Source organism: Esox lucius, chromosome 1 (genome assembly GCF_011004845.1).
Source record: "Esox lucius isolate fEsoLuc1 chromosome 1, fEsoLuc1.pri, whole genome shotgun sequence".
NCBI lineage: Eukaryota > Metazoa > Chordata > Actinopteri > Esociformes > Esocidae > Esox > Esox lucius.
Window position 1 is genome coordinate 26,740,924 of NC_047569.1, and position 25,233 is coordinate 26,766,156.

At 43.0% G+C, this 25,233-nt stretch overlaps 1 protein-coding gene across 4 annotated transcripts in view; it reads right to left on the reverse strand.

Moving 5' to 3' along the window:
- Nucleotides 1-6,266: 6,266 nt before the first annotated feature.
- tbx4 (T-box transcription factor 4) overlaps nucleotides 6,267-25,233 on the reverse strand; it is a 31,769-nt gene continuing 12,802 nt past the window's right edge. For all 4 annotated transcript variants that reach the window (XM_034288662.1, XM_010868881.3, XM_010868820.3 and 1 more), the window contains 6 exons: nucleotides 24,005-24,124; nucleotides 17,221-17,368; nucleotides 10,332-10,484; nucleotides 10,064-10,152; nucleotides 8,417-8,655; nucleotides 6,267-8,234 (listed from right to left, as the gene is read on the reverse strand). In XM_034288662.1, coding sequence (XP_034144553.1) covers nucleotides 7,552-8,234; nucleotides 8,417-8,655; nucleotides 10,064-10,152; nucleotides 10,332-10,484; nucleotides 17,221-17,368; nucleotides 24,005-24,124 — 1,432 coding nt within the window. In that variant the 3' untranslated portion in view covers nucleotides 6,267-7,551. The remainder of the gene's footprint in view (nucleotides 8,235-8,416; nucleotides 8,656-10,063; nucleotides 10,153-10,331; nucleotides 10,485-17,220; nucleotides 17,369-24,004; nucleotides 24,125-25,233) is intronic.

The following is a 25,233-nucleotide window of genomic DNA, read 5'->3' on the forward strand; positions in this document are numbered from 1 at the left end:
TGCTGTTGGTGCAGTGGCATGACATCACCTGGTGTGTATCAGGTGGAAGAGGAACTGCTCTTCCGAACGGGTAGATAGTATGTAAACTATAAAAGGGTATGAGATGCCCTATTTCCACCTTACAGTTCTACTCACTCTCCACGACCCACCTATTGCTGGCTTTGCAGATAAAGAGAAACATGCCAAACTCTGCACACACACACCCATCCCACCCCCATACACACACACACTCTTTCCTCCCATTCCCTCCTCCCCTCCCCCACAGCGGATCTCTCCGCATGTGGATCAAATCAGAATCATCCACTAATTGACTATTTACAGGGCTCCAGAAAAGCAGTAATGGACTTGATATTAAATCCCTCTTCAACTGTTTAAAGCGTGTTTTCAGACTCTCTGGGCTGGGGTGAAGGAGAGAAGGAGTCAGTGAGGGCACACGTTTTTTACAAGACGGCCCAGTTAAGCCCATCCGAGTGGGTGGGTCGTCAGAGTGTGTCCCGCTCAGCAAGGGCTATTTCCTAACCAAGACCCTGTTCCCTATTTAGTGCACTATATTTGACCAACGCCCATAGGGGTTATATAGGGGATAGGATGCCATTTGGGATGCGCGTCCAGGCAGCTCTTAGATGGGATTATGGGACGACAGCGGGAAGGGAAGGGCAACGTGGAGCAAAGAGCAGCAGTGGAGAGAGGCACCGGCACGGCCAAATCTCAGCACCAATGTGTTCCAGATGGAACCCTAGGCCCCCAGTCAGGTTCTCACAGATAGGGTGCATTCAAAATGGCACCCTCTTCTCTTCATAGTGCCCTACTGGCGTGCGATTTGGGATGCAAACAAGAGCACTGTGAAGACAATAGGGTGTGATTTGGGACGCATGCATATATACAAGGCCTTACCTATGCAGCTCAGGAGTGGGGATACACTTCTGGCTGCTTTACAACAGAGATTGAGTGTTTTATGTGGAAAGTTAGATAGCATAAATTGTTACGTCTACTGCTATGTCTGTCTTCTAATGCTCTTTTCAAGACAGCTAGTAGCTACAGCAAAAAAAACTTGATTTGTGTGGCATTTTAAATAAAGTTGTGTTGTTTTTCTAGTGGAGTGTATTTTAGGCGCCCCTTCTCTAAACGTTTGTTAAACCACATAATGCTTCCCTCTGTACCTTTCATATCACTGTTACCATCATTGGCCTTTGTCCATATGAGGGATATTTTATATAAAAAGTCCAATATTCCTTCCTTTTTTCTGTGCTTAAATTCCTTTCTGCTCTTAGATATGGATGTTTCCAGCTGCAGTCCGATTCAGCCCACTCCGGATCCACCCCAGCGCTGATTAGTAGAACCACCTGTATTAGATGGCCTATAAAGACCAGAGAGAATGTGGAGGTCAGAATAACCACTCAGGCTAACGTCCGCCACACAGACATGGAGGCCTGCCTAACCAGTGACTTTCCCCGACTTTCTCTTGGTCATGCTATGCATATGTTATAGCATATCTGTGTTACATATAGTAATAATATCCAATACATATTCAGTACATACATATGTTTTATGGTACTATATTTCTTTTATACATTTGGCATTTTTGTCTCCATGTGTCAATGGAAGGTTCTAGATGTTTCATTTTGTATAATGTTAACATTTCTTAAAACACAGTAATTTTATGTGAGATAAATAATGTTATAATAAATAAAATAATTATTGTTTATATTATTTTTGTAACATGTACATGTAATTTACTTTATGTGTAGTTAAATGTTTTTTATTCCATTAAAGTCACAGTAGAGGTGTAGAGTTATAATCTCTGGACATTGATTTTGTTGGAATGGGGACATTTTCCACCTAGAGCCTCAGTAGGAACTCAGTAGGAATGTCAACATCCAGGAGGGGGAGGAATAAATCAAGGGAGAAAGAATGAGAGAGAGACCCAAAGTTCATTCTCACCCTCATTGGGAACGGAGAGAAAAAGATTGAGGATGAGAGTGAACATGGGGGAGAGTGAACCTGGGAGAGAGAAAAAGATTGAGGGTGAGAGTGAACATGGGTGAGAGTGAACGCAGGACAGAGAAAAAGATCGAGGGTGAGAGTGAACATGGGTGAGAGTGAACGCAGGACAGAGAAAAAGATTGAAGGTGAGAGTGAATGTCGGAGAGAGAGCTGACATAAGCCAGGGCCGAACCATCACCATAATTCAGGACCTAATGATTGCTGTGTGAGAGAGGAAGGAAACTCACAATCCCATTGCTGCTGATTGCCTTACATAGTGGGTAAAATGAGCTGAATTTGAACAAGCTTGCTGATTGAAATTGAAATTGTTTGTTTGCTCCAAATGTCTTTAAAAGCATGCCATCACTCTCAGTATTCCAGGTAGTTTTTTAGAACTTTCTTTTAATTCCTATAGTGGATATAAAAAGTCTACACAAACCCCTCCACCCTGACTAAGGCCCTGGTTCCAGCTGAAGAAAAACAGCCCCAAAGCATGATGTTGTCACCACCATGCTTCACTGTGGGTATGGTGTTCTTTGGGTGATATGCAGTGTTGTTTTCGCACCAAACATACCTTTTGGAATTATGGCCAAAAAGGTCAACCTTGGTTTCATCAGACCATAACACATTTTCCCACGTGCTTTTGGGAGACTTGATATTTGTTTTTGCAAGCTTCAGCCGGGCTTGGATGTTTTTGTTTGTAAGAAAAGGCTTCCGTCTTGCCACCTTACTCCCATAACCCATTCATATTAAGAGGACAGGAGATTGTTGTCATATAGCACACAGCCAGTACTTGCCAGAAATTTCTGCAGTTCCTTTAATGTTGCTGTAGGCCACTTGGAAGCCTCCATGACCAGTTTTCTTCCTGTCTTTTCATAAATTTTTGAGGGATGTCCAGTTCTTGGTAATGTCTCTGTTGTGCCATATTTTCTCCACTTGTTGATGACTGTCTTCACTGTGTTCCATGGTATATCTAATGCTTTGGAAATTATTTTGTACCCTTCTCCTGACTGATATTTTTCAAAAATGAGATCCCTCTGATGCTCTGGAAGCTCTCTGTGGACCATGGCTTTTGCTCTGAGATGCAACTAAGAAAATGTCAGGAAAATCCTACAAGAACAGCTGAACTTTATTTGTGATTAACCCATCTTCAATGCTCTTACTGAGGTAAGGAGGTTGTTGGCCAAGATCTTGTGATACATGGCCCCATCCATCCTCCCCTCAATACGGTGCAGTCGTCCTGTCCCCTTTGTAGGAAAGCATCCCCAAAGAATGATGTTTGCACCTCCATGCTTCACGGTTGGGATGGTGTTCTTTGGGTTGTACTCATCCTTCTTCTTCCTCCAAACACGGCGAGTGGAGTTTAGACCAAAAAGCTCTATTTTTGTCTCATCAGACCACATGACCTTCTCCCATTCCTCTGGATCATCCAGATGGTCATTGGCAAACTTCAGACGGGCAGGGGGACAGTGTAGTGTGTTACTAATGGTTTTCTTTGAGACTGTGGTCCCAGCTCTCTTCAGGTCTTTGACCAGGTCCTACCGTGTAGTTCTGGGCTGATCCCTCACCTTCCTCATGATCATTGATGCCCCACGAGGTGAGATCTTGCATGGAGCCCCAGACCGAGGGAGATTCACCGTCATCTTGAACTTCTTCCATTTTCTAATAATTGCACCAACAGTTGTTGCCTTCTCACCAAGCTGCTTGCCTATTGTCCTGTAGCCCATCCCAGCCTTGTGCACGTATACAAATTTATCCCTAATGTCCTTACACAGCTCTCTGGTCTTGGCCATTTTGGAGAGGTTGGAGTCTGTTTGATTGAGTGTGTGCAGATGTCTTTTATACAGGTAACGAGTTCAAACAGGTGCAGTTAATACAGGTAATGACTGGTAAACAGGAGGGCTTCTTAAAGAAAAACTAACAGGTCTGTAAGAGCCGGAATTCTTACTGGTTGATAGGTGATCAAATACTTATGTCATGCAAAAACATGCAAATTAATTATTGAAAAATCATACAATATGATTTTCTGGATTTTTGTTTTAGATTCCGTATCTCACAGTTGATGTGTACCTATGATACAAATTACTGACCTCTACGTGCTTTGTAAGTAGGAAAACCTGCAAGATCGGCAGTGTATCAAATACTTGTTCTCCCCACTGTATGATTTCAGTCTCAACAGCCGTTTGTCAATGCAGGCTGTAGATGATATTGTCACAATTGTAGCTATCCCCAGTTTAGGAATTAAAGCTGCAAGTCTCAGTGAGTAAGGCTCAGTGTTCAGCTATGCTATTGGCCTTATTCCTCTACCTTTGCGCTGAGGAACACATGCAGTGTATGTCTGCCAAGGTGCACCAAATGCTATATGGAGGATTTTTCCTATTCAATGATTCCCCCATATGGACAAATTGATTCACAGTTTATACATTAGCTAGATTAATCACCCTGAGCAGGTGTACAAAATCTAGTTATGCTGAGAGACATAGATTACGAGTCATTATAATATAGTAATTATTTTACCACCATGTGGACAAACTGAATGTACTTTCACAGCTTACATCTTTGTGTTGTGGACATTTACATCAACTGATATTTCCATAAGGATATATGTCTAATTAATATGCATTAATGTGCCAGACAACACCCACATGAGTGTTTGATATGCAATTATTAAATACCTTTGTACATAGATGGATAACAAATAAATATTTTTCGGGAAGACTGGTCTTTAGGTGTTAAGCATGTAGCGTTTAAAGCGTTTTTCTGAAATTCTGACGGGCCGAAAATCCCTTATGGCGGAGTTAAGGGGTCCCAATAGCAACTATGTTTGCTTTTTGAGGAAACTGACCTACAATCTTAAGACTTGTTCAAACGTGGTGAGCATGTGACTTTGTTAAGTTGGCGGGTTCAATAGCTCCTGTTTGGTCGGTTGTAATATCCTTGCACGCGATGTACCAAGTTGTCTTATAATACAATTAACAGTGTTTTATGCTTGCCTGGTTCCTTTCTTATGAAGGCTATATATACTGACCTGATTTATGCATCCAAGATCTTGGATCAGAATGCCACATATGGAGTTGAGACACCACATTTTAGTTTAACCATGTATTACATGCACAAATTGACAAATAGCGGATTTCACCAATGTTATCAATATAAACTATATTTTTTTGTAGCTTATGCTTTATCTGAGATGGTCGATAGCCCATCTTCTCTGGTTGTATGGTTTGGGGAACATTCCAAATTGCACAGGATAAATGAAAGGTGGTTGATATGAAATTTTGTCTGAAAATAATCTAAGAGAATAACATGAACATGTGAGACTTGAGTTTAGTAATTTATGAGCTAAACACATAACATGTCTGCTCTGCAAGGTGTCTGGGTGTTTTAAATATTTCTCAATTACCCGATGCGATGTCAGAGGTCACCAAACGTACCCTGTGTTCGAAGAGTGAACTAAATTAATTCAGACCTCACTTTGAGTCAGGTTTGATCTCTGGAAATTGCGTCAGACCTCTAGTGCACACACCAGTAATAGGCTAGTCAGAGATTGAGCAGACCAGCGCTATTGCGCACAGCTGATCGTCACACACGCCAACCAGAAACAGCAAAGTTGCGAACCAAACGTCACTGGGGCGACCTTGAGAACGAGCGTGTTCGTGCATTCTTTCTATATAGTTTAATTTCAATATATAGTCTTCAACCACTACTGGCAACATCCCAACCAACATCATTTTGGGTCTGTAAAAATAAACTTAGGAATAAAGATGATTCTGATTAGCACGTTTTGGCACCATCAATCATGTCTGCTAAGCCAAATAGCGACCAAAAGCCTCTGATGATGGCATTTTGTTTAATTCACCATCTGTAGCATATTAGGTTATATTAGGCATTTGAATATCGGATTCGCAAATTCAGTATGATGATGTGGGTGGAATGATGTATTATAAAGGTGTGCCCAGAACTTCTAATTCCTTGTATAACTACATTTGTTTGCGGTGAAGATTTGTTGAAAATCGTGCACACCTGCTCAGCATTTCCATTATAGTCTTGAACAGGTTAATAATTAAATTGATTAAATTGTCTTTGTAATGACTGATGTGACTACATATTGGATCACAAATACAATTTGATTTCGGGCGGAAATCAAAAAAATCAAAATTAATATTAAATTCATGTAACATAAGTCATGTATCGACAAATGTACTAATTGACCTGTTACATTTTTGCATCAGACCTCTTCAACTTTAGGGACAAAACATGAAGGGAAGCCGGTTGGATGGATACAAATATTTATTTCATCGGGTGTGCAAAAAAATATTCAAAGAAGTTATATTGAATAAAAAAATAAGATGAGTAAAGTACCAGTAGACCAGGCCACAATTCTGGTGCATTCTCACCTATTCCTACTTGTGTGAGTGGGAGTGCAAGCCAGGCAAAACAGGATTTGGGGAATGCTTTGCCCATTCGTCTCTGTTTCAGTTCAGCTTTGCTGTCCTCCACCTCTTGAACCATGCCTGCCACACTCAGGCTTTTTTCTTTACATTTGCAGTCTTACAAGGATTTTTCAGACTTGGATTTGTGCAAACCTCATTGTTCTGTACTGGCATTGGCATAACAACAGTCTCTTAAGCTCCACATGTGGATGGCTGGGGACCTTTATTGTCTTTGAGTTCCCAGCTCACTGGGAAAAACGGATCTTCAGAATCATAGTGCAGGTTTGGAGCCGAGCCCTAAGCACTTAAGTGCTCTACTGGGTTTTAAAGACTTGGGAAAACACTAAGGGGCCATTAGCCTAGAGGACGGTTGGCTTTTCGAAGGGATGTCCTGCTAGCCTACTCAGATCTAGACCTACACCCCTAGATGTGTTAAGATAGCCTATGTGTAGTGCACATGCAGCTCATGTTGACAATTTCAACAGATTTGTAACTGGTAAAGTTTCTCAACAAAATCCAGAGATATGGCACAATTACATTTCGTGAAAGTCTTACTCAGAAAAAAACACGTGGCCGAGTACTTTAATCTTGCACATAAAAATCAGAATCTCTCTCCATCCTTGTTCTTGCGCTTAATATATTTTTCTTACAAATGTTTGGCTAGAAGATATACCTCACCCTAAACACACTACTTCAAAGTACTTCAAACACATCAAAAGCCATTATAGATATTCTCCTGTTTTATGAACACATCTCCTTATGGCATATTGATCTTTCTGAATGAAAGGGAAACTACCATTATATGGCACACTTGAATAATCATACAGAAGGGTTCGTCCTCTGGAATAATAGTAATTATCCTCTCAGTCCCGATGCTCCTCCAGTCTGGGTAATTGAAGTTCAGGGGCATTTTGGAAAATGCAGGCTACCGTTGGAGTGTGTGCACGCTGCTTCTCATCGTACTAAAATACTATGGCTTCCACTGTGCAAGGTCGTCATGGCTGTTTTTCAACATAATCTCATTTTCGATGCCTCACAGGCAGGTCAAGGATGGATTGCTGGGGAGGGTCTGGTTGACTCTGGGCCGACTGGGTGGGTGGACATCGCCACTGCCTCACGGGCCATATAAAACTCCTTAGCCCGAGCTATCAGTCCAGTGGGCTCCAACACTGCCCATTGGGTACTGGTAGGAAGAGTCTTGGATGGACGAAGGGCCGCTCTGTGCTGGGAAAGCAGAGAACTCCCTGTGAAGCCGGAGGGGCGACCCAGGCACAGGCTTCCTCTGGTACAGGGGAGGGTGGACCACCGGCCTGCTTTCCCTGGAACCAGGAACAGGTGGAGAGGAAGAAGAGGCGGAGGATGACGAGGGGACGGCAGCCAGGCTTCGCTGTGTGGTAGCCGGGCTAAACACCCCTTGTTCAGGCTGGGGGCGTGGGGGTCCGGAGGGGGGGTGGTTGGGCACCATGGAGGTGGCGGTGGCAGTACTGGTGAAGTGAGCGGTGAAGGGCTGGTAGGGGACCCCCTCTACTGTCTGCACGCTGTACCGGGGGTAGGGCTGCACAGACGCCCACATGTTGCAGTTCAAAGAGGGGGGAGCCAGGTCCGCGTCAGCACCCCCAGCCCCATGGCTACTGTTCACCTCCACCCCCCCGTACATGCAGGCCTCCCTGGAGCTTATGGCCTCGCCGCAGTAGGGGTGGGACAGAAGTGGAGGCTCGTATGAGGGAGGGGAGCGGAAGTAGTGCTCCTCGGAGACTGCTGGAGGCACTGTGTCCAGGTACGGCCTTTTGCAGCCCAGTTCCAAGTGCCTGGCGTTATCTGTAAGTAAATAAGGGCTGGATGAACATCACTTAACCAAAAATGGCACCCTGCTCTCCTGTGATGCTTCATACTTTTTTGAACAGTGTGCGTTCCAACCATTTTATGTTGTTTACTATTAATCTATAGCACCATCAATATTGTTTTGTGTGATGTCCCAGTAGGTCTGTCGCTGACCCCACCTCTGTGTTTGAAGCAGTGATAGAGCAGGCTGGGCTCTCGGCTGGCAGGGAAGGGGTTGGAGAGATGGTCTTGATGGTCTGAGTTCCCCAGGGGCACCCCATCTTCATACTGGTAGTGGGAAAGTACCTGGGGGTGTCCGGAGAGATGAACCCCAGTTCCCAGGTTTCCCGTCAGGTGACCGTGTGAGGACAGGAGCCTCTGGCGGCCCATAGTCTTAGAAATGACTGGATAGTGTTTTCTATGGACAGAAGGAAAAACACGTTTTTAGGAATCCATTTTCCCCAGTGGATAGATGACAGGAGGATTAGCATGGCAGAGACTGCTTTTCCCAGAGAGTGATGTAACGAAAAGGTTTCTGGGACCAAACCCAGTCAGGGAATACCGCGTTATGTTCAGCCATGCTCACATTCAACCTCACTACATCAAAAGAAATATTAGACTCTTTAACAAAGACATCTACATATATTTCAGTATGTTGTCTTCCCAGGATGTAAGCTAAATTAAACTGTTTTGAAAACATACGTAACTTGTCTGAAAAAATCTTAGCCCAGGTATGAGATTGAGCTGCCTTTATAGGTTCAGGATCTGAAAATACTAAACCTATGAAACTGGTCTGTGAGATTCTTGTTATTTTTATAACAATATTTTGTCAAGCATTGTTATGCTTTATTTGACAGGAGAGTGAGGAATGATGGAGGTTTTTGCTAAAACAGCAGTGAGCCAGATTCAAACACAGGCAGCAGATGTACATGTGCACCCGAGGCAGTCACTTAACCTCAGATTCTGCTACTTCAGGATTTTTTTGTGTCATTCTATTTTTCCATCCAGTGCTACGGCTTGAACAGAGCTGTCTTCTCTCAGCCTCAAGTTGGACTAGACCCGTTCGTGCTTGTAAACAGGCTAGAATAAGGAAAATGCTTGATTTAATGCGTAGATTTGATCAGTTGTGCATTGTTACCATGGCCTAAATAGTGTCCAGGCTACCAAAATGAACTTATTTTGAATTTACTGGATGTTAGCTTAGAAAAGATATGCAGGTAGAATTTCTGTTTTGTGTATTAATAAATATCATAATTTGAAAGGGCATTAAGGGAAGAGTAAGTTTAATGTATTTCTTACCCCTTCAATTTTAGATGTTCACATAGCTACACTTAAATAACCTGGTCTCCTTACCACAAAGCTACAATGAAGCACATCCATGCTATGTTTAGGATCTAATATTGTAGTGCACAGAGATCCCAACCGATGTATGAAACAATACTTTTTTTTACTTTGTTTCAGATACAAGCTCACCAAACCTACAATATAAAACAAGACTGTTTTTCACTCCGTATTTTTACACCTAAGTTCCTTACTATTTCCATGTGGTTTCCTCCTTCACAGGCTCCATGAAACAATGACCAACTTATAAATATTTGGTCACATGATTTATTTTGTATATGGTTCCCTAGAAACAAGTGGTGGTTTAACTTACCCTTTGGCAGGGCCTAACCCACTCTCCCATAATCCATTCAGAAGTGAAGTGAGCATGGCACATATTCAACAACAAGCTAAAGAAAGCCAAACAAAGAGAACTGATTCCATGATCACGTAAGAATTAAAGTCTACCGAGCCTCATGTCTGTAACCATGCTGTACAGTGCATACCCCTGGAGTCTGGAAACACGCAGGTCCCCTTCATCGCTGCCTCTGAAACCCTTAGCAAATGGGTTGTTCTCGATCTTCAGCTGAGTGATCTAGTGAGAAACCAACAAAATGTGTTACTGCACTTGACGAAAACACACTGCTGAAAATGTGCACAAAGCTGTCTTTCTATGATTGTGAATATCGAAAATGAAATGAAATATAAAAAAAAGAGAGGAAGACAAACAATTCTTCTACAGCAGTGTCCCTGGCTGACACAGACATCCTTTACCTTGTGGTTCTGGTAGGAGGTGACGGAGATGAAGGCGGTCTCGTGGAACACGTGAGTGCAGTAGGCTGTGTTCTTGGAGCCAAAGGCGTTGTTCTCGTCAGCCTTGACGATGTGGAGCCGAGGTTGGTACTTGTGCATTGAGTTCAGGATGATCTATCAGTGGGAAAGAAGGAAAGGTAAAAAGAAAGATAAAAAGGTCAGGGTCAAACAGACTCCAGCTGGGGATTTTGCTTTGTCTCTCTTGTCGCTAGCAGCACACAGTCCTCTTGGCAGCAACAGTGAATGACCGGACTTTGACATGTAGGCTAGATCTCCCGCTTTAAATGAATAGTTGTCCCGGGCCTATACTCTGTGCTAAATGCCAAGTGATGTAATTGTATTGAATAGACTCACAGTGTTAATGGGGTGCTGGATTTGGTCAGGTTTTCCATGGCCAGCCACTTTGCAGATATATGTAAACGTTACAGCATTGCTGCAGTCAGATTTTGTGGGGATAAAAACGCCAAACTGCCCACACAATGTGAAGATCTGGCAAGAGTTCATTGTACTGACGCTGAGAAGCAAATTTACTCTCAGGCCACACCCCCTTGGTCACACCAATATGACCTGTGTAGTGTTTCAATCCGAGCATGTGGAGCTCAGTGTTTGGGTCAGCTGGACAAGGTCCGCATGCCGGCACCAGTGTTCCTCAGAGTAGCCCAGTAGCCTGGCCAGCTTTACACTAGGGCGTGGTTACCTACTGCCCAGCTCTGTCAGGACTGATGAGCACCAAGCTCTCCCCCCACTACCGTCTCCCCTCTAAAACCTTCTAGACTGCCAGTCCGTCAGTACTGGAGCCTGTCTCACGTTCAGGGGCTGGGGTCATAGATGAATACGGAACATCTTTAAGCCCACATGCTGAGGCAGGGCATGGACAGAGATAAGCGAGTGGTTCATTGGCTAGTTGGAACCCCGTGGTGTGAGCTGAGCCAGAGCATGGATAGAGATCAGCCACTGTCTGCTTGACTGGAGGCTCCAGTGATGACCTTTGTCTAGTCTGCTGGTCTGGCCCATGTCTGTCAGGAGGCAGTGAAGGGTATCTCTGCGGTCTGGTTGCATTGATCAGAAAAGCCTTCCTTGAGAAATTCAGAACCCAAGCATGCATTCTCTTTCATCTGTAGGTCAATCGTCTATGGGAGCCCTAGACAGTCAGTTAGGTGTTGTATTAACCAAGGCCTCACTCATTGACAGCTGGGAAGTGAAACCATTCTAACTTGGACCATCTTTTCGCCAACAGAAGCAAAGGAAAGGCTCTCAGATCAGTGTCAGTGCTTTTATGGCAGACGCTGGCCATGTCGACAGCTGATGGGTTGTTAACGGGAGATGGTCAGACGCGGAGGGGCTGTCATAAATTGGAACATCTGCGTTACCCCCGAGGTTAAAGCGGACAGCCATCTTGCTGTCACTTGCTTTCTTGTGACACTATTATTTTTAAACTATTTTAGAATTAAAACTTTTATCAGCAGAATATTTTTGGGACAGTAGTGTCAACAATTTTTATTTTAATGGGTGAAATGCACTAGGAAATGTATAAATTACATATACATTTGTTGTTTGTAATAAAAAAATTAGAAAAAAATAAAAAGCACAGTCCTTAGTTTGTAATCTAGCTAATGACTAGCCCAATATACAGATGGGAAACTACTGTATGCTTGAGTCTTTTTGCCACTATTCTGCATGGGTTAGGCTAAAGGTGATAACGTTTATTGTTTAATAACACACCTGCCTGATATTATTAACCAATATCTTCAGTCTGGGGGAATAAGTAATATTTTAGAGGTCAACATTTAATTTTCATTCATTTCGTAGTGGCCACCCACGTACAGACACACACATAGTCGTGCTGCAACGTTCACATAAACAAACACACTTGAAAAGACACTCTCAAAGACTCAAGAGTCTGTCATTGACTGTCATTAGCTCACTTCACAGGCCATTTGATTTAGACTGTGGGTCAGTTTAGTGGGTCAGCTGGGTGGAGGGTGGATCCATTGCTATAGAGACCAGGGGAAACGGCCCTCTGGCTCTGCTGCTGACGTGGGCTGTTCTGTGGCCATCAGCAGAGCTTAGTAAGACCAAGCCCCCACCGCCACCCCACCCCCCCGCTCGTTCTTTCAGTCGCTGTCTCTCTCTCTGTCCTCATTACTCACCCTTATCACTGGCAAGGCAGTGGACTCAACCTGACAGCGGGCCCCGCCGTTGATCCCAGAGGTTATGAACCTAATGAGTGCTCCTTCTGATGGGATGGCTTTGGACAAGTCTTCCCAGAGTTCCTCTGGTCAGGGCTGTCACTGCGCGGTCACACCTCACCTCCCTTTGTGGCAAGAGGATGGAAATGTCTCTCTTGTTCTCTCTGTAATTCTCTCACTCTTTTTGCCGCGCCTTTCCTTGTCCTCTCTGGCCTGGTACCTGCTATAGTCTTGTTATAGTTTTGATTTGACCTACATTTGACCTAAACTGTAACAACTGAAACGCATTAGTTATTTGGTCAGCTCCGGGGATGAACTTTCTTGGTTTTGAACATTGGAAAAAGGAAATTCTGAACCAAAGCCCAACCCTTTTCCGATATAGCCCATTTGTTTGTGTTCCGTTGTGGAAACAGTGTTCACAACACACAAAGCTATTTGCAGTCATAGCAGTGCCCATTTCATACCTTCATTTAAGTTCGTTCAACAGCTATGCTTAAAATGTTGTTTTGTAAAAGAGACTTTTTAGCATGCCTGCCGACTGGCTTTAGGAAAAGTACAATTTATCAAGTGTGGCTAGGTTTGTGTGGCACACAGTCTGAGGCATGACTGGATGCCTCGATCAGCAGTGGGAGGAGGCTGTAGTGTTGCTCGTATATTCAATACTGTTAATAATAGACCAGGTAAAAACACTGTCCTCAGTTTAAGCACTGCCTTCACTCAATAGCGATTTGACCAAATAATTGATGATTACAAGAAAAACCGGATTATGTTTTTCCTTATCTGGCGTGTCTCATATTTTCCTAGCACAGTCTGTATTATATAGACTCTCCCCACAGAAGAATGACTACACAGCAGTATACTACAAACCTGTTTACAAAAAAGTGGGGACGCTGCGTAAAATGTAAATAAGAACAGAATGCAATGATGTGCAAATCATTTAATCCTTATATTGAATAGACAATAGTACAAAGAATAGTACAAATGTTGAAACTAAGAAATGTTATTGCTTTTGGAAAAAATGATTGCCCATTTTGAATTTGATGGCAGCAACACGTTTCAAAAAACATTGGGACAGGGGCATGTTTACCACTGTGTTACATCACCTGTTCTTTTAACAATACTGTAAGTTTTTGGGAACTGAGCAGACCAATTGCTGTAGTTTTGAAGGTGAAATGTTTTCCCATTCTTTTCTTGATACAGGATTTAAGCTGCTCAACAGTTTGGGGTCTCCTTTGTCCTATTTTTCATTTTATAATGAGACAAATGTTTTCAATGGGTGACACATCTGGACTGCAGGCAGGCCAGTTTAGCACCTGGACTCTTATACTAAAGAGCCATGCTGTTGTAATACGTGCAGGATGTGGTTTGTCATCGTCTTGCTGAAATAAGCAAGGTCTTCCTTGGAAAAGATATCAGCTGGATGGCAGCATATGTTGCTCCAAAACCTGTATATATTGTTCAGCATTTATGATGCCTTCACTGCAAGACACCCATGCCATGTGCACTAATGCACCCCCATACATCATGGATGCTGGCTTTTGAACTGTGCGCTGACAACAATTCAGAAGGGTCTTCTCCTCTTTAGCCCAGAGGACACGGAGTCCATGATTCCCCAAAAGAATCTCACACTTTGTTTCGTCAGACTACAGGACGTTTTTTCACTTCCTCTCAGTCCATCTTAAATGAATTCGGGTCCAGAGAACGTGGCAGAACATGGTTTCTTCTTTGCATGGTAGTTTTCACTTGTGAACTGTGTTCAGACAATGGTTTTGGGAAGCATTTTCACTACAGTCCGTTGTTAATGCAGCGCACCTGAGGGCCTGAAGATAACGGCCATCCAAGATTGGTTTTCACGCCTTGTCCCTTGCATACAGAGATTTCTCCGGAGTGATCCCCTCCCCATCTTTACTTCTAAAAGACTCATTCTTTCTGGGATGCTCTTTTTGTACCCAGTCATGTTACTGACCTGGTGCCAATTAACCAAATTAGTTGTGAGATGTTGCACCAGGTTATTTTTTGTATTACACAACCTTTCCAGTCTTTTGGTGCCCATGTCCCAGCTTTTTTTAAATGTGTTTCTGGCATCAAACGGGCATATATTTTTCAAGGAACAATAAAAATCTTCAGGTTCAACATTTTATTTATTGTCTTTGTACTATTTTCTATTAAATACAGGGTTTAAATGATTTGCACAACTTTGCATTCAGTTCTTATTTTGGAGACAGGGTTGTATATTCTACTGTATCCATTGATGGTGTATATTCCTTACAGAAGGATGTACCCCACTCCTTACAGAAGGATGTACCCCACACTGTATCCTCCTGCCTCATAGTGTTTGATATAGAATTTTATATCATAATATAAATATTATTTTATATATTACATAAATATATTGTAATATTACATACTATAGTATTAACCCCCAAAAAATACACTGTTGTTAATACTATATCTTGAGGCGCAAACAGGCCCAGCCTGCTTCATCAGCTTCATACCAACCGGCCAGCGAGAGAAGGAGGCCCTGAGCTCACACCCCCACACCACCAGGAGGGAGTAGGATAGTATGGGGAAGAAGACGCCAGCGAGAGAAGGAGGCCCTGAGCTCACACCCCCACACCACCAGGAGGGAGTAGGATAGTATGGGGAAGAAGACGCCAGCGAGAGAAGGAGGCCCTGAGCTCACACCCCCACACCACCAGGAGGGAGTAGGATAGTATGGGGAATAAGAGGCCAGCGAGAGAAGGAGGCCCTGAGCTCACACCCCCACACCACCAGGAGGGAGTAGGATAGTATGGGGAAGAAGACGCCAGCGAGAGAAGGAGGCCCTGAGCTCACACCCCCACACCACCAGGAGGGAGTAGGATAGTATGGGGAAGAAGACGCCAGCGAGAGAAGGAGGCCCTGAGCTCACACCCCCACACCACCAGGAGGGAGTAGGATAGTATGGGGAAGAAGAGGCCAGGAAGAGAAGGAGTCCCTGAGCTCACACCCCCACACCACCAGGAGGCCGCTCCAGAGACAAGGTTGCCTTCCGATCACAGTGGTTGGTTTTCTGTTTATGATTGCTCCCACAACTCCTCCACTAGCACTTCTTTTTGTTTTACTAAAACAGTCACTCTGGCCCTAAACACATGCTCTGTGTCTGTTCCCTGTGTCCAATACAATCTAAAATAATACCACATTCACTTTTTTAACCGCTGTCAAACCACAGAGTTTTAAACAGTAGGCACCAAGTCTCACAACATCCAGGAACGCTCGAAAAACTGAAAAAACAGACCAGGCTTGTGGTTCAATGGTAGAACTAACAGGTGAGTCTCTAATTGTTCAAATATAAATGCAAACCTAGATTTTGCAATGTCTTAATGCTGTAAGCTGAAACAGAATTTACTAACACAACATATATTCCTGAACACAGCAGTGCTAGCAAACATTATCATGAAATTGCTTTCAAGTCTGATCACAGGTTACTATTAGAGAAGCAGTGTGCCATATTATGCCATATTATTTTTGGTAATACTAAATTATTTAAATAGCATATGTTCCACCCATTCTAGACGTTGTTAATATTATAGACATTGTTGACATTATAGAGATTGTGTACATTAGCTAGAGCATAAAAATATAATTAAAAAGTAATATAACCACTGTCTTTGGACGGTTAATTATCAGAAAGTTAAGATTGTATAAAGAGTGGAAGTAATGATGGTCTCTGAAGGGAACCAATCAGTCAGCATCTGAGAGACATTTAGATCTGCAGCCTCAGTAAAGCACCTCCCTGTTCAGTCACTTCTCTATCCCCTGATTGGTTCGCTAGATCGTCACTTTTCTCCACTAACCCTATATTTCAACTACATGGGTAATGCTACGCAAGCTGAAAGTTGGCCAGAAGAGCTCATCACACTTCAATTGCCATTCTATGAGCCATTGCAGTCCCCTCTCCTCTTCCCCTGAAGCCAATGTCACGACAATCCATTCAACATCCCATAACTAGATATCGAGACAAAATACATAAAGTACGTTACATCACAAAATCCCCAAAGTGATGCAACTTATCATAGTCCAAATTGCATTAGCACATGTTCTAGAACATAGGACCATTGGCTTACTTTTTGGCTTACTTTTTGATGTTTTTATATTCCCAGCAGTGCTCAAGCTGTCAACACATTCAGATGAATACAGCTGTGTAATGTGTTAGTTGGGAAATGTGGGCAGGGCTATGTATTGGCTTTGCGTCCCCCACTGCCTGGTTTCAAAGGACAAGAGGTCACCTGTCCAAAGTTCCTGTTGTTGTTGCTGTCATTGTTCAATTGTCCTATGCCCACAATATGCCCACAACTCTGTGATATAACTCTGTCATATGCCCACAACTCTGTGATATAACTCTGTCATATGCCCACATCTCTGTGATATAACTCTGTCATATGCCCACATCTCTGTGATATAACTCTGTCATATGCCCACATCTCTGTGATATAACTCTGTCATATGCCCACATCTCTGTGATATAACTCTGTCATATGCCCACATCTCTGTGATATAACTCTGTCATATGCACACAGAGTTTTTCTGGTCTGCTTTTGCTTTTGTTGCTGTTAGTATATATATGAGTGAATGTCAACCTGTGCTCCTCTGAAGCTGATGGTAGACAGAGGGTCACTCACATGCCCAAAGGGGTCCAGGTGGTTATTAGTGAGCTTCAGCTTCTGGAAGGACACCAGCTGCCTCATCCAGTGGGCTCCTGTGGCGGGGGAGTCAGGGTGAACATAGAGTCGTCCTGGCATGGCCGGCTCCGCCTTGCCTGCCACCATCCTGAGAAGAACACAGAGGAGGAGACGGAAGAGTGGCAAGAAGACAGGGGGAGAAAATAAAAATGAAGGCGCGACATAATCATCATCATCATCACAAGAACCCTTTGGCACTGGAGATGGAGACCCAACAGCAAACCTATTGTCCAACGCTTGTCACGGCATAGCCAGCGTTTCCAGCTTCCACACGACTCAGTGAGACCCATGAATCCCCCTTTCATACCAAACACATGCAGCCACAGGCAGCAAGGATACAAAGCCGCACTATGGGGGGGGGGGGGGGGCTGGGCGAGACATTCACCCAGACTAGGGGGAGGTGGTGCTGGTGTTGCTGGTGGTGCTGGTGGTGGTGGCTGCTTCAACCATAACATCACTGCTAATTACGCTCCTCCAAGGTGGGGCTGAGAGAAGCCAGAACCCTGTGCTGGCAAACGCTGAGATTTCAGGACATCCCACAAAGATCTACAACAAATGGCTGCAAAATGTCTGGGTTTCTGCAGCGGAAAGTAGAGTGGTTCATTTTTATGGCGCCTGTGTCCCAAATGGTGTCCTATTAGCTGCTTAGTGTACTACTTTTAACGAGAGCCCACAGAAACCCTGGTCGAAAAGAGTTCAATACATAGGGAATAGGGTGCCATTGTGGATGCAGTTCTTTCTGTCCGGATTTTGGTTTCTGTTTTCAGTATTAACACACCTAACCAGTCCCGTTCTTTCTTTCCCGTTTGCGTGGCCGGCAGTGCTAAAGGTTGTTGCTGCTCCGGTGGGCAAGGCAGGCTTTGATAGCCTCATCCCAGGCGTAGGGTCACTGGGAGGACAGCGGGTACAGCCCAGCTGTTTTTAGCCAGTCGGTTTTGACAGGCGTCTTGCCAGCGCCCTGCGGTAATAAACTGTGTGCTAATGACAATCTGCAGCTACGGTTAGTGTGGCCACTGAGACACGAGGCTCTGATGCTAACGAAGGAGCATGCATGGCATGCCATGTATAATAGGAGGGTCTTAACAACAAAGTTGCACAGAACTTTCCACTTAAAATATTATAGTACTACAAAAGAAATGTTTTGGATGATAGTGGCGCTGTATTTGCATTCTCTTTCTCTCTGCCTGAGAAGTGTTCTTTACTCTACAGCCAAGATGCTTCACAAAATGTCGGAAGAATGTCCTTTCTGGAATAAACAAACACATTTTTGTGGGAAGAGAAAATTAGGGTTCTCCTTTTCACAAGAGCATTGATGGAAATGACAGACACTAGTCGGTTTTCCTCATTACTCAACAGAAATGAATTAATTCTCCATCTACTCAGTAATGTGAACTGAACGTACAGTTGGGAGAACAAGTATTTGATACACTGCCGATTTTGCAGGTTTTCCTGCTTACAAAGCATGTAGAGGTCTGTAATTTTTATCATAGGTACACTTCAACTGTGAGAAACTAAATCTAAAACAAAAAAACAGAAAATCACATTGTATGATTTTTGATCACCTACCAACCAGCAAGAATTCTGGCTCTCACAGACCTGTTAGTTTTTCTTTAAGAAGCCCTCCTGTTCTCCACTCATTACCTGTATTAACTGCACCTGTTTGAACTCCTTACCTGTATACAAGACACCTGTCCACACACTCATTCAAACAGACTCCAACCTATTCACAATGGCCAAGACCAGAGAGCTGTGTAAGGACATCAGGGATAAAATTGTAGACCTGCACAAGGCTGGGATGGGCTACAGGACATAGGCAAGCAGCTTGGTGAGAAGGCAACAACTGTTGGCGCAATTATCAGAAAATGGAAGAAGTTCAACATGACAGTCAATCTCCCTCGGTCTGGGGCTCCATGCAAGATCTCACCTCGTGGGGCATCAATGATCATGAGGAAGGTGAGGGATCAGCCCAGAACTACACGGCAGGACATGGTCAATGACCTGAAGAGAGCTGGGACCACAGTCTCAAAGAAAACCATTAGTAACACACTACACTGTCATGGATTAAAATCCTGCAGCGCACGCAAGGTCCCCCTGCTCAAGCCAGCGCATGTCCAGGCCCTTCTGAAGTTTGCCAATGACCAACTGGATGATCCAGAGGAGGAATGGGAGAAGGTCATGTGGTCTGATGAGACAAAAATAGAGCTTATATATAGAGGTCTAAACTCCACTCGCCGTGTTTGGAGGAAGAAGAAGGATGAGTACAACCCCAAGAACACCATCCCAACCGTGAAGCATGGAGGTGGAAACATCATTCTTTGGGGATGCTTTTCTGCAAAGGAGACAGGACGACTGCACCCTATTGAGGGGAGGATGGATGGGGCCATGTATCGCGAGATCTTGGCCAACAACCTCCTTCCCTCAGTAAGAGCATTGAAGATGGGTCGTGGCCGGGTCTTCCAGCATGACAACAACCTGAAACACACAGCCAGGGCGAGTGGCTCCGTAAGAAGCATCTCTAGGTCCTGGAGTGTCCTAGCCAGTCTCCAGACCTGAACCCAATAGAAAATCTTTGGAGGGAGCTGAAAGTCGGTATTGCCCAGCGACAGCCCCGAAACCTGAAGGATCTGGAGAAGGTCTGTATGGAGGAGTGGGCCAAAATCCCTGCTGCAGTGTGTGTAAACCTGGTCAAGAACTACTGGAAATGTATGATCTCTGTAATTGCAAACAAAGCTTTCTGTACCAAATATTTAGTTCTGCTTTTCTGAGGTATCAAATAGTTATGTCATGCAATAAAATGCTAATTAATTACTTAAAAATCATACAATGTGATTTTCTGGATATTTTTTTAGATTTCCTATGATAAAATTACAGACTTCTACATGCTTTGTAAGTGGGAAAACCTGCAAAATCGGCAGTGTATCACTGCACACTAATACTGGGAGATTTGGGCTCCACTCTGCCTGCACACTAACATGCTGCACATACAATCAGAGGTTAGGCACTGTAAACTGTAAAAATACAGCATTTGATCAAACTCACAAGAAAACATTTAAAGTCAAGAAACTCAAAATTATATCACAGCTGGCTGCCAAACAATTATACTTTGATTTAACCCCCATGCAATGTTCTTGAGCAAACTCAAAATTCTATTTAGGCTGGTAAACCTCAATGCCATTTTTGCAGTGCAAATGCATAATCCCTTCACACCTGGTTGCTTTACGGTTGTACATTGAATCAACCTCCATTCTAAAATGCAAAGGGATATTTAACTTATATTGGATTCTATCCTGAGTGATGACATCCCTCATGTGGAACATTTAATTACATGCCACAACCTGCTTTCAAAATGACTTGTTGAGACTACCAAAATTATACAAACTGGAACCACCCTCTCAATAATAAATACATAGGATTGTGTAGCACAGGACTGATGAACCAATGTAAATGCAAAAAAACGGTATTGAAACACCAATTATGAGGATCAACTTTCAGTAGACCATGCTAGAAAATGTCAATTTGAGCAAACATATACATTTGTATTTTTACTCAAGCTTGTTCAAATTCAGTTCACCTCAAGCCGTTTGATCCCACATTCAAATGTAATAAAACCAATGAAAGAAAGGGATTTGATACATCCATCTAATTTCAACCTGCATTCTTAAGGTTACAAAATGCCATTTAGGTTCATCAATGTAACATTTTATGGCATACAGATGCCATTAGTATGTGCGTTTACGCAACACAAATATTAACTTACAATTGGGTCACAGCTGGTTGTCTTGTAAGTTGAATACACATTGTTCTTTCAAAGTACAATGAGTCATTCTCATTTGAGAATTTCCACCTAACACAGGTTGCCCCGCTGCTGCATTCAAACTGAGCAGTGTTGTTATGAACCCTTTGGCTCTAGCAAGTGTAACAAGTGTAGCAAATATGAATTTCATCGACTTCAAACCATCCAAAACAACACATCAGTGGACAGTCTTACCAGAGTTTGTTGTGTAATCCTGAGGTGTGGCTGGAAAAAGATCTCTGTTCACCGAAGTGTATACGCAATGATACTGGATTATCATAATCTGTATTTCGCTATTGGGCTGGCCAAGGCTCTAAGTAAGCCTAGATCCTTAATCTTTATTTTACTTTCTCGGCTAATCAGAATTTAAGGAATCCTGAATGTATTAAAACAAAATGTCCTGTTAGTGTAAGGACATTTTACTTTATAAACTATTTTAAATATGATTAGATTCTTTACCATCTACATTAGAAGCCTCTGGAAATGTCCCTTCCTGTGAGTTGCCTGTGAAGCCCAACTTTTAAAAATCATCATCTGAAGAAAGTATAAAATTTCATGCTTTTAACTGTTGCATAACAATTATATACCAGCTATTATCACAGGCATTTTCAGTTCTCACAATAACTTGCTTCCTGGTCATGTTTGAGATGGGTACTGCTTCTAGGATGTTTAGCACCTCAAGAACTCTGACAAATGTCATACTTGTATCCATGCGGCACAGTTGGGTGCATCCAGTTACTATATTTGCATTGATCCCAGACAAATGGTGAGAGGAAGGCATTTAAAGTGCTTTGGGTTAAGCTGTAGGGTTGAAAAGACAAGTGATACTTTCACCAGAGACAGCACAGGATGGAGACACAAGAGTTCTTGTAATTAGAGAAACACCCTCCTTTTTATAGTATGGACAGAAGCAATATTCCGACTAAAGTTGACCTGCCGAATATTGGGGCTGTGTCTCTATGTATATTTTTATATACATTTTATTTCTAGTAATTTAACGGACTCTCCAATACAGAGCAACTTAAAGAAAACGCCCTGTGCATATGCAGATAATGGCTGTAGTAGTACACCTAACTCAGCGCAAAGGAAGAGAAAAACTAAATTTCCAAGCATTTGTTCGAGGGACCATTTAAGTGGGAGGCTGGGAGTCTCACTCTCAGCCTCCGACACCACAACATTTATTGACACTTCTTTCTGCCTGTAAACATATGTCTCCTGATGTCTTTAGCCAAGCAGCATCTGAGACAGGCAGATGGGGAGACCTGCCATAACTAACAGGGACCTATAGGGAAAAAAAGGGCCAGCCGTGCTAGGACATGACACGGGATGAATCCAGAAGCCTATGGATCCGTGGAAGGGGGAGGGGCTCCATAGGCCAACAGGAACAGCCGGCCCTTCCTGCCTGTTCCTGTTTTTTGAGACGCCTGTTCCTGGAACAGACGACCAGGCAGTGGGGCAGAACAAGACCTTGTGGCGTTCTTCTCCTCTGAACAACTGCTGGGGCTGATGGTTTCTCCGTACTCCCAGATCCAGTTCTACGGAGATCCCGCCCTGGAGCCGGAAAAGTGTTGGCACCTAAAACCGTGGGCACTCTCCGCAACCGACGAACCTGGTCACTACACCCACCCAAAGCCCCACTCCCCGAAAAAGAAGGGTTCTCCATTCATATCCTTTGTTGTGGTTGGTCATTTTGTAACCATATACCATGAAGGAGGCAGGGATGCACAGAATTTAAATAGGTATGTTAAATAACAAAAAGCAGACACATGGTAAGAAATACAGTCTTGCCACTCACAGACAACAACACATGGACAATGGCCGACAAAGACGATGGGAACCAGAGGAAGATATATGCACATGATGATTACGGAATAGGAACCAGGTGTGCATAATGGTGCCGAGACAAGTCCAGGAGTGATTAATGAAAGGGCATTTGATCGATGGTGACTAGTAAGACGGGGACACCAATCGCCGGCCCAGAAGGGGAGGAGCAACCAGGCTTGACACCAGGAAATTAGCATACCAAAAAGCTGCATTTCACATACTTCTGGACGACCAGCTTACAAATGCTCTAGTTTTTGATTATTCAAATTGTTTTTTTGGGGGGAATGTCACAATGATTCCCTAAACGATTCACTGCTTGTTTTCTCACAAAAACAGGAATTTAATGAAACGTGTACAAATGTAACTAGAAAATGACAGAGGGATTACACTCACTGGAGATAATAGTGTGGCCGTGTGGGAGGGTGTTGAGAAGAAGGGTGCCTCTTTTCCATTGGCCAACAGAAGCTGGTGCGCCTTCTGTTGGCCAATACAAAATTCTACATTTTTGGATGCTCTTTTGTATACACCCACATCATTTCTATTGAGTAAATACTGTGAACCACTATCGTTCCACTATTACTCATTGTTATTATGGGCTTTTTTTGCACCGACAGTTAAGCTGCTGTGTAGGTGACCACATCTTCACCAAAGTATTTTTATTTTGACTTTTAATTTAAAAAATCTTTGACATCCAATTCATAATTAAGGCCCAACTTCTTGCAAAATTCAGGACAGGCAATGTCGAGATGTGTCCTCCCAAGCACATTGGACGTTGTTCTTTTCGTGATGCTTGTTCAAACAGGAAGTCTAGACTTCAAAGCACTCTCAGGCCTTTAACATCGAGCTCGCAGCCCAAAACCACCTTAAAGAATCTCTAGAACCTAATCCATAAAGCAAAATTCAAACACTGGTTTTATAGCTGCTCCATTCGGGGCTTTTAAAGGAGTTTTATAACAAGTGACTTCTACGTCAAATAAAGGTTTACTTTTTTTGAAAATGTATCTGTAAAGATACCTTTTTAAAACAAAAGTTAACACTGAACCGTCTTATAATTTGTTACCTTAACCGCTACAAGAGAAAAAGACGGAAACGTTATCAATGACTTACCACTTGTTCTCACAGAACTTGTAGCGATGGTCGTCAGCAGGGACAATGTCTGTGAGGAGGATATACTTGGTTTTAGGGTTCATCCCCGTCACTTTCACTTTGTAGCTGGGGAACATCCTTCTGCAGGGGACACAAAAGAAGGTGCTTACATTCGATTAGACATGGGCTGTGTCCTAAATGGCACGTTGTTTTTTATGGGCCCTGGTCAAAAGCAGTGCCCTCAGAAGCAGAGCTGGCATTGGGTTCAATATACCTGCCTTTGGAGATGTAGCATAAACAAGGATCTGCTTTTAACCAAAGCTAAAACATTCCCTAAAACAATAAAACATGGCGAATGTGTAGTCCCCCCTTAAGGTCTGAGTACTGGTGCTGTGGATATGGACTGGTTGGCTGCTAGCGATTATGGCTACAATGCAATATTGACATAACCTTATTGTTAATAAACCTAAAAATATACTTATTCTGCCGCGGCCATACAAAGTAAAGACACCTATTTCATTGAATATATATTACCTATTTTATAGTATATATACAGCTCCGGAAAAAATTAAGAGACCACTTTTTTTCCTTTCCTTTCCAAAAAAGTCGGAAAGGAAGGTTTTGAGTGAGGAACAGACGGGTTAAAATTAAGAGACCACTGCAAATTGAACGCTTTTGTTTATAACTTTCCGTTTCAACTTTTTTGGAAAGGAAAGAAAAAGGTGCAGTGGTCTCTTAAATTTTCCTGGAGCTGTATATATATATATATAGCACAATAGTAGAAAATAATATTTTACCAAATGTAAAGAATTGCCAGTGCGATTAGAAATTATGTCAGCTCCCTGGAACGGTTACTTTTTTATAACATGACAATTTTAAAAGAGTTTCATAAAAATGTTTTTAAGTTTAGGAACCATGTAACAAAATGGGTCAGCCTTCCTATTATTACTGGTAACAAAGTGACCCAACCCTGATCCAATTTCCAAAGACTTTACTATCATAATCTAGACGTTTATTTAATGCCTAATGCCTTTGTGCTGCTCTCACACCTTGAAGCTTTGAGGGATGTTGAACAGGAATGAAGGTGGTAAGGCGCTTTGTGCTTGATTACATGATGTCACCCAAGCTTTTTAAGTACCTTCTGTCTTCTAGCTACCTGAGTTTTTACGTACCACTCCAATCTGTTCACAAATTGTCCTAGGAAAAGATTTCCCCTTTCAGATGAGCTTCAGATGGATTTAGCCCCAAGG